This window comes from Prionailurus viverrinus, chromosome A1 (genome assembly GCF_022837055.1).
Source record: "Prionailurus viverrinus isolate Anna chromosome A1, UM_Priviv_1.0, whole genome shotgun sequence".
Lineage (NCBI taxonomy): Eukaryota > Metazoa > Chordata > Mammalia > Carnivora > Felidae > Prionailurus > Prionailurus viverrinus.
The window spans coordinates 28,374,440-28,385,000 of NC_062561.1; the positions used below are offsets into that span (position 1 = coordinate 28,374,440).

The 10,561-nt window shown below is 38.7% G+C and overlaps 1 protein-coding gene across 10 annotated transcripts in view; it reads right to left on the reverse strand.

Annotated features, from left to right (window-relative positions):
- AKAP11 (A-kinase anchoring protein 11) overlaps positions 1–10,561 on the reverse strand; it is a 50,680-nt gene that overhangs the window by 18,803 nt on the left and 21,316 nt on the right. For 9 of the 10 annotated variants that reach the window (XM_047860137.1, XM_047859546.1, XM_047859615.1 and 6 more), the window contains 4 exons: positions 9,591–9,638; positions 7,366–7,500; positions 5,723–5,987; positions 623–5,135 (listed from right to left, as the gene is read on the reverse strand). In XM_047860137.1, coding sequence (XP_047716093.1) covers positions 623–5,135; positions 5,723–5,987; positions 7,366–7,500; positions 9,591–9,638 — 4,961 coding nt within the window. Of the gene's footprint in view, positions 1–622; positions 5,136–5,722; positions 5,988–7,365; positions 7,501–8,565; positions 8,787–9,590; positions 9,639–10,561 lie in introns of those variants that run through there. The other variant, XM_047860212.1, reaches the window with a different exon arrangement.

Here is a 10,561-nt window from a genome sequence, read left to right on the forward strand (position 1 = left end):
TGTCTGTCTGTCTGTCTGTCTGTCTCTCTCTCCCCTCCCCTGCTCACTCTCTGTCTCCCCCCAACAAAAGTAAATACAATAAACATTAAAAAAAGAATCTTAAAAAAAAAAAAAAAGAAGTGATAGCAGCAGTGAAAATCTTTGGAGAGTTTTTAAAGCTTTCTTCCTCACAGCGATTGGTTAAATTATGTTCTTTATAAGAAAACTTACCTTTGTGAAGAGAAAAAAATAAAACACTATAAAAAAATTTAATCTCAGAGTAGTTGGTTATCATTTGCTTTATACATTTGCTGTATAAAACCCTCCAGCTGTTCCTTCAATCCAGCTTTACCTACTTCGTAGCTCTGTGAACGAGGCAAGGTGACCATCCTCCCTAAGCTTCTTTTTCCAGCTTGGGAGATGGTTAACACCTCCCCTCAGAGGGCTGCTGGGGAAAAAATGAGACAACATAGACGAGGAGTAACGTACGGGATATGAAACAATACACAAATGTAGTATGGAAAATTTTTTGTTAACTTAGGGGTTAAAAATAATTGTACCTTTTGGAACAGGACCTAAGACCCATATGATCAAGTTTAACGTTTCATTTTATCCTAAGACCCAAAAGAAATCTGAGACTCACCTGCTAACAGCACGTCCAACATTGGTCATCGCCGACGTCATTATTTCTGTGGTAAGGCTTTCAGCAAAGCTAACGCCATCCTGTCCAATCCCGCTATCAGCCACCAGACTGGTATTGCTCAGTTCCCTCTCTGCTTTTTCAATAGCTTCAGCAACTATCTTCTCAGCAAGCACTGTCTTCTTATCAAGACCAACATGAATTTGTGGGACATCAAGATGAAAAATTCTAGATTCCTGATAGATGTTGCTAAGTTTTGATTTAGAAGCTGGCTGACTAGTAGCAAGTGAATCCTGCCTGGAAACATGTTGAGATGAATTTCCAGTGCAATCATGCAGTTCTTTACGGTCACAATATCTGCAGGGTTGACTTATAAGAGGTGACAACTTTTCTGCATAAGTGACCCTATCAGCTGCTTTTGTGGACTCAGATGCATGGAAAACTGCAGATCCTAAACTGAGCTCTAAGGTATCATCCACTACTTTTTTCGCATACTGTTCTATAGCTTGAACCACACTCTCTCCATAACCAAACCCATTTAAGCTGCCTGTACTGTGGTAAAATCTGTGATTTTGCGGGGAAGGCTGAAGAGCCTGAGGAAATTCTGGCTCAGCGGGCAACCTGGTTTCTTCATCACGTCCAGACTTTTCATAAAGGCAAGAATCTGTTAAGGATTTTGGCAAGCCAACTGTAGACACTGTCAGCTCTTTTTTAACATCTCTTGTTATGCTGTGAGCAAGAGAGGCTGAAAAACTATACAGTTCAGAGCAGTCATTTTTGTATGTATCCAGCGTCCATTCACAAGTTTTATTTTTGCAAAGGTAAACTCCACTTCTTTTACTTTGTCGTTCGTGATCTACTTCTTGGTGGTGTTCTTTATTCAAGAATATTAAGAGGTCGTTCTTGGTTGTCACCTGTGAGCTCTGCACGGAGAACATTTTTGAGCTGCACTTCATTTGGGCTGCCTTCGCTGCTTCTCGTAACCCCGACTTAACAGATCGATAGGCAAGTCTATTGGCATACTGATCCATTATTAACTCACTATTACCACCTTCCTGTTTGAGCACTTGGATAATGTGACCTGCATATTCGTCTGTCACGCTTTCACAGCTGGGATACTTGTACGTCAGACCAGACACACAAGAACTTGGTGGTAATGAAAGACTGGACGGATCTACTTCTTTGGGGTCTGCCAGAGCCTCCATCTCCAACTTCTCTTCTGATCTATCGTCTCGGCCACCGTCCACGTAACAACTATTCCTCCTTTGCCTGAAAAGCACACAGCTTCTAACTTTTGCTATTTTCTCAGCCTCCGTAATGACTTCTGCTGCCAGGTCACCTGCAAAATTGCGTAATATTTGTAAGTTTTCCTCTGAGTGACTTAAAGCAGTAGGTGACACACTTCTTTGACTCTTCACAGTTAAGCAAGGGCTTTTAACCTTGGGTTCCTGAGTTACTTTATTATCTAAATGGGAAGCTGCCATTTCTGTGGCCAGAGAAATGATGTGCGTAGCTAACGATTCCGCAAACTGAACTTTCTTCCCTGAGTGCTCTGACTTCACATCCACTTCCGGATGTTCTTCGTCTTCACTGCTTTCCACTTCTTCTGAAAGAGATCGCATGAGTTTCAACATGAACTCTTCTTTTTCTATAGTATTTTGTTCACTTTCAGACAAACTACCAACAGATGAGTTGTGAGGTGTAGAGGGTGGTGTAGCAGGTGCGAATTCTTTTGCCAATTCCCCCTTGAGCTTTTTGGTTAACTTCTTGATATCCCATTCAGAACCAGCCTGGGATGGTACTAGAGGAGTGGATGGAGGAGTATCGGGTATCACATTGCCGTCTCTAATCTTCTGTTTATCTTCCACGTGCAAACCATCTACACACGTAAGCACTGTAGAGGAGAAAGTATGTGAATGAGGACAAGGGTGGTCTTGACCAAAACACAAGGGCTCAAGTGCTGCATTATTCAAATTATCCTTTTTCATGGATTTGTCTTTAGCAACTTCCTTCAAATCAGGTTTCTGACCCACAATTGTCGGACTAGGTTGCGGTGTCTCTAAAGAAAATCCATGAGCTATAGAACCTTTACATTCTGGAACACAGTCCTTTCCTACTGAAAGTGAACAGGGGGTTAAGTGATCTTGAGCATCGAGAAATTTGGGGAACTTTTCCAAGGTCAACTGTGACTCTTCTCCAGGAACAAGCAAGTCTTCCTTGCGTTCAGCATTTTTATCTACATTTGAGATCGCCGATTTGCTTTTATCGATGGAATGTTTAATAATAGATTTAGATAATCGATCAGCAAACATATCCTTATTGCTAACTTCGCTCTGTTGCACTGTTGCTTGATCAGAACAGAAAGGAAGGGTTTCTCCCTTTACTGTTTTAGTTACACCATCTGTTTGTTCATCAACTGTTTTTGTACATTTGAATGATGTCATTGACTCTAAAGTTTCATTTACAATCGTATGCACCATTGCTGCAGAAAAGTTGTTAATAATCACAGGATCACTTGTTAATTTTGAAGAGCTCTGCACTTCAGCAGCATCATTAGTTGGTTTAAAATCATTCTGGTTACCTGGATTGTGGTCTGAGGGTAAACAAATATTTCTGAGACACGCTACTTCCTCGTCTTTGTTTTTTGTGGTAACACATGTCTGGATAGAATCGCCATTCAAATTACTATCATCCGATGACCGACGAGATTTTGACTGATATACATTAGATGAAATATGATATGGGAGAAGGGCACTTCCTGCCAAGGGTACTGGTATCGAAGTAACAATTCCAGAAGTACAAAACAAGGCCTGCTGTACTGTGTATTCCTTTTTATGTTCCTGCACGGGTTTTGTCTCCGTAAGGGTCTGGTTGTTAAAAGCAGGGGAAAACGTGGAGGTCTGTGTCGGCGGCGCTAAATTTCCTGCACTGGCATCCTTTATGGCATCTGTGGAAACACTAACTGCTGCCTTGGTTGAGAAGGTCACGCCGGCTTGTGAAAGCTCGATGAACGCTTCCTGTAATACAGACTCAGACAGGTCTTTTGCATAGGACTTCACTGCTTTGTCTTCATAGTCAAACGGCCAACACTGTGGAGATGCGGGTGTTGGGGGACAGGAAAACTGACACACCTCCATGATGCCTTCAAAAACAAGCTCTTCAGCAAGATCCGCAGCAAACCGAGCGACTGTGTTTGTGAATATCTGCTTTTTTACATACTGTAAATCCCTGAAAGCATTTGATAAAGCTTCACTCACCAAAAAATTAGCCAGACCACTAACAGCACGTTCTCTCAGTGAAAACGCACACTGCCTTCTCAGTTCGTTAAATGCCATCTGAAAAACAGAGGATGTCAATTTGATAGCCAGGTGACACAACGCATTGGTACACGAAGAGACTCCTTTCTGTAAGTCTTTAAATGCACTGCCAAAACTTTTTTCCACAAGGTCCGAGGCAAATTTCTGAATAGTATCTTTAATCATCAAGGATTTACTTTTAGATTTACTTTTTTGATCAAGGTTTCCACTGTGAAGAGCTATGGTTTTATTTTCTCCCTTCTTAATGCTATTAATGTTTGATGTGGCATTAGTATGTTGGGTATGAAGAACAGAGCCCAGAACCTTACATGAGATGCTATTTGCATAATCCTCATAGGTGTAATAAACAGAATCATGATCTTCATGAATCCTATCTCCACCAATATCTGTTTGGCAGAAACATTCAGCAGGAGTACAACCTCCAAGAGGGCTAAAGGCAGAGGATCGAATAGGGCTAAACAAACCACTGTCCTCCCCTGACGCCTTCACTGGGCGAGGTGAATCCGGGGCATCACACAGATTACTGTAAGGGGATTCTGGTTTACGAGGAGTTGGCTTTCTAACGTTAGCTGGGAGAGCTGGACGCTCAAACTTGAATTTTTGAGGATTCATAGTAGTAGTTACAGAACAAGATTTTTCATGTTTGTGTCCTTTCTTTTGCGACGGCTTCCCTACAACAGGATCTTTTAGAAATGGACAAGAAGTCTCTAAAGTTTGTTCTAACTCATCAAACTGATCAAAACTATCAAAAAATTCACTTACTTCTGAGTCTGAATCCTCTATATCATCTTTCATCACGGGAATTTTAGGTAACTCAAGTTTTGCTTTTAAACTTTTTTGATATCCTTCTTCATCCAAGAAAATAACAGGACTTGGACTTGAGCATTCAGATTCAGAGGAATAGGCAGGAGAAGAAGAAAAAAACATTTTCTGTGTATCACTACCTTTATCTGAAGCATTAGATGATCTATAGAAACTCTTTTGGATCCAAGGCTCAGAAATTAATGTTGTGACTGAAGTTTTCACAGAAGGTAGTTCTTTATGTCCCAGCATATTTATTAAGGAAGTTGAAGGTTTAGCCAATGACTTCTGCCTCCCAGAGCTAACCAGAATTCTTAAATCATGGGTTTCTAGATGGTGACCAGAAGAAGTCTGTGAAGCAGCATCACACTGGCTCTTTAGTGCAGCAATGTTTATTCCTATAGGAAAAGAATAAAGTGATCAAATTATTCTTGAACAGAATCTTTTAAAAATTAATTCACATCAATGGGAATAAGTAGACTTTAAGCATGAAATATTTATTTGTAACATAAATGACTTCTACACTCTGTGGTTTAGCAGATTCCTCCCAAATGAATTTGAGAGCAAATACACCTTTCACTAACATAATTTCATTTTACCTCACACATGGGAATATCTGGGTCTACAAAATGCTAAGTTTCTTGTCGCTGTGTGTTAGAAACACTAATATCGTCCCTCTGCCAGCTAACCCTTCTCAAATTTGAACCCAGGCATGGTCCAAACACTTAATGTAATGAAGCAAACACTGCTTGAACAGTACTACCAAAATAAGAACAGAAATAGCAAAACTAAAAACCAGGTAACAACGAACTTAAAAATCATAAGAAAAATTCCTTGCACAATCAAAAAAACAAAACAGGTAAAATGCTTAAACGGTATCAAATTTCAAAATAAATTTCATTGGAACAGGCAGCCTTAAAACTTTTAAAACCGAACATCAGACTTTAATTTCCTATTTCAAGAGAAAGTCTAGTAAAGAACAAACCATCAGTAAATGGCTTTAAGGGCTCTTCTTCCTCTAAGTGCTCAAAAGCAGTGACAAAGTCATCCTCTATGGAAGACACGGACTGGTTGGTGTCGTCCTCATCTTCCTGAGCAGTCTCAAGTTGGCGCTTCTGATGCAAGTATGCGTCCAGGGTATATCTTATACCAGTAGCGTATTTACTTAGCAGGCTAAAGATAAAATCAATTCTGAGCCTTGGTAATGTAGGTGACACTCTCATGACACAGAGCATTCCAGAATGGTGACTCTTGGGGGGGAAGATGAAAGATGAGAAAAAATAATTTTAATTTCAACACGTATTATACAAACAAAGCACAGTATCTGGAAAGTGAAGTCTAGAAATAACACAATCTCGGGAAAAAAAGAAATGCATGGATCCTGGAAGGCTCCCTGATTTTGTACTGTTTAATTCTTTTCTTCATTCTTTCTCTACATTTCTCACTTCCCAATCTCTTTTCCTCCCAATCTTTCTCCCATCCGGCATTCAAATTCCACCTCCTCTAGCTCCTTAAATGTTACAGAACTTACCACCCATACCCTTGGCAATTATGCTTTCCTATATTACTATAAGCCCTAGGAGTTCCCTTGCTCATTAACCTAGCTCACCAACTACACTGTAAACTGCATGAAGGCAAGAACCAGGTTCTGTTCTATTTTTGTATCCCATTTTACAGTGGCTTCCAGCCTGATACCACCTTCTCTCCTCTTATAAAAGAATCTTCCCCTCCTTTGACCTAAATTCCCCTAGTTTTACAATTTACCATGCATGACGTTTACAGCTTTGATTAGGAATCTAAGTCATCAGATTTTTTCCATATATATTATCTTAAAAAACGCAAATATTGACAAATGACTTATTGGAAAAGGTGGAAACTAAATAGCTAATCACCTCTTGTAATCCTAGCAAATAAAACAAAGTAAATATAAATGAAGAATATAATTAAGGAAATGAGGCAAGCAGTTCTATTGTTATCTGTAGACCTCCATATGAACACTGTAGTTTTTTAATACTTGGAATAATAAGTAACTCAAATTTTAAACCCACTAACTCAATTTTTAGGAGGTAAAAAATGCAAAGCATTTATCTTTGATGTATTATTGACAAAATAATACTTAGTAAAGAACTGAAAGCTGAAGGTTATAAAACTACCTACCTGTCTGAAATGGTGACATTTTATATACAAATAAAGAACATGTCTTCCAATGTCCACTTTACACTGAATTTTTTTAGCCAGAAAACAAGTTAAAGTATGTTCTCTAAAACACAATATTTATATAAATTTGGAAATGGTCATAAAAGGGGAAAGTGCCTATAGTTTATACAAAGGTAGAAGAAATTCAAGAAACCCAGAAATGTATTTTCTAAAACAAATTAATATGTACTGGGCATTATCATTTAGGGAACTTCACACATGAAAAATCTAATTGAAAGCTATCGCCAAAGTTATTCAATCCTTCAGTAATTTCAAAGCTTCATGAGTTATGTTTCTTATAAATAGTATCTCCTTGAGACAGCATTTAAAAAAAAAAGAAACTTGAAGCATTTAAAAGTTTAATACTGTCCATCAAGTGTCATTGTAAAATTTGCCCTGAAAAACTCATTAGAAATTATATATAAAAGTTACCTGACTTGGAGAACCATTGTTTCCATCTGATGATTTATTTATATCCTTCATACAAATAATTTCATTTTCATTTAGACTGCAGAAGTGCAGTGAATTCAGAAGATCTGGAAGTTCCAAAGAAACTGCAGCTAAATCCTAATTTAAAACGATACAGTAAATAACACTTTAAGAAAAAAAATTTTTAAAGTTTATTTGAGAGAGAGAGAGAGCACGCATGCAGAAGGGGCAGAGAGAGGGGGAGAGAGAGAGAATCCCAAGCAAGCTTTGTACTGTCAGTGCAAAGCCTGACTCAGGTCTCAAACTCATGAACCGTGAGATCATGACCAGAGCCAAAGTCAGACGCTTAACCGACTGAACCACCCAGCTGCCCCATAACACTTTTGTTAAGACTCCTATAATGTGGGCTTTGTCTGAAAATCATAAGGTCCACTGGTTAATATAATTTCCAGTTCAAAATAGTTAATATAGTTTATCATACACAATCAATTTAACTTAAAAATAAAATGTACTAAAATATTGTAATACCTGCTGTTTCTGCAGCCTTTTCAAGTACTGATATCAAGCTACAAAGCATTTTTACATGGTACCTCCTGAATCCATGACAATTAGGCTTTTAAGAGTTTTTAGCTGCAAATATCAACCTGCAATCTTCAGGTTAACCATGGAATTTTCATACATATAGAGAGATTCTTCCCAATAGAATGTACTTCTTGGAGCTTAAGTTTCACATTTGCAAAATACAAATCTATTTTTCGGTCTTTCCTCTCCAACATATTGTATTAGATTTTAACTGAAAAATGTATGAAGATATAAAGAAAATAGATTTTATTATTTTACTTATTTGTCCTTTTTATGTAAATATTTAACCCAGTGAAAGAATTATTAATGTCTTTGACCCCTGAAAGAGTACTTTCCTTTATAAACATGGCTTTATCAGTAACTCTTAAAGAGGAACTAGAGTACGAGACACATACTTTAGGGGGCACCTGGGTGGCTCAGTCGGTTAAGCATCTGACTTCAGCTCAGGTCATGATCTCACAGTTCGTGAGTTCGAGCCCCAAGTGCGGCTCTGTGCTGACACCTCAGATCCTGAAGCCTGCTTCGGATTCTGTGTCTCCCTCTCTCTCTCTACCCCTCCCCTGCTCATGTTCTGTCTCTCTCTGTCTCAAAAATAAATAAACATTAAAAAAAAAAAAATACCTCAGAACACTTCTCTTTTCAGCCTTATGTTCTCAGGAATATGTCTTCTCTTGCGCCTTCTGTCTAAGCTATTTCCTTCAGGGGCGCCTGGGTGGCTCAGTCAGTTAAGCGTCTGACTCTTGGTCTCAGCTCAGGTCATGATCTCACAGTTGGTGTGTTCAAGCCCTTCATCAGGGCTGACGGTGTGAAGCCTGTTAGGGATTCTCTCTCTGCCCCTCCCCCACACATGTGCACACATATACACACACTCTCAAAACAAATACACTTTCAACAATTAAATAAAAATAAACTATTTCCTTCAGGCAAGGGCACAATCAAAACACACGGCAGAATTTTCATTATCGCCTGATATGCATTATTCATAAAGAAGTGAACGGTATTACCTCTTCTATTAGGAGACATTTTACTACCACAAAAGGAAACACGTGGCAACCACAAATATTAAGAAGCAGCATAAGGTATAAAAAAAAAGTATGCCTACCACATCTGCAAGAGCTTCAACCCTCTTTATGTAACTGTGAAACTTTCCTTTGCTGATCATAATCTCAACTACCAGTCTCTCTAAATACCTGCCAAAATCAGGCTAAAATTTTTGCATTAGCTAATCATTAGTTTTTACAAATTTCACCTTCTAAATTTAACACTATCTCAATTAAAAATATAATAATCTGAGGAAGTCAGATTTTAAGGCCATCCAAAATAAAAAAGAAGTCTTACTTTCTACGTTATGCACAGAATGGAAGGAAAGTTAGCCTGTGGCTTGCAGCCTTCTCAGATATATCACACTTGTGGTCTCCTAACCTAAAACTGCTCTCTGTAACAAGAATACTCTGAAAATGCTAGAAGTGAAAATGCCCAAAGCACACTCAAAAGCAGATCTCAAAATGTCATCTTTTAGCTTCAAATAGGAATGCTAACAGAAGAGTTGAATGTACATTTTAGGCAAATAAGGCAAATTTCACGGTCTCAAAATTTGTTCCAAATAATCTCTCATGGTCTTTTCCAGTTCAATAAATCAACCATACCTGTATGTGAGCAGCATCTGTTTCTTCATTAAAACCTAGAAATGTGACCTGAATAAAAAAGGAATAAATCTCCATTGAGTTTTTAAGTCTTATCTCAATTATTGACAGAGCTGAGAAATAGAAAAAAGCACATAAAATGTTAAAATGCTGACTGCTATATACAAATGTTGAATCATTCTGTAATATACCTGAAACTGATTATGCTACAGGTTGATTACACCTCAATTAAAAACATTTTTTAAATGTGTCATGGACAAAATGATTCAAATTTTCAAAGATCACCACAAAGGATTTTTACCAAAGATGTGGCTCCGTAATGCAGCTCTTCAACCTTCCCCACGTCCACTCCATTCGCAAATTCAATCAGTTCTACTCCACACACCCATCTCCTATACGTCCGCTTCTCTCCATGCCCCTGCCACCACTTCCCTGCATGACTACAGTCCTGTCCCACCCGGTCTCAGGAATGATGTCACCTCCTTGTCAAAACCCTTCCACACCTCCCACTGCAAAGTCCTAACTGAGGCTCCAAGGTTCTGGGTTAGCTGGTGCTTTCAACCTTTCCTTGCTTACAGTCATACACATGGGTCCCCTTTCTGGGTCTAGAACATGCCTAAGGGCTTTGCAGTAATGCCCCCTCAACCTGGATCACTGCTCCTCGGATGTTTACATGCCTCGCTCCTCCTCATTCTTCAAGAGCCAACTTAAATGTCACCCCCTCAGAGAGGCCTTCCCTGGGTAGGCCCCAAGACTCCTTACTGACTCCCTGTGATATTATCACTTGTTTCCTTCAACACCCATATAATAGAGATTTCTCTGCAAAAGTTTATATAAATTGAATTCCTAAAGAATATCTAATGGCATGAGAAAATGTCACATTACGTAAAAAGGACAAGTTACAGAAAAGATGACACAGGTATATACACAATTTCAACCTTATTTTTAAAAACATACACATGAAAAACAATACT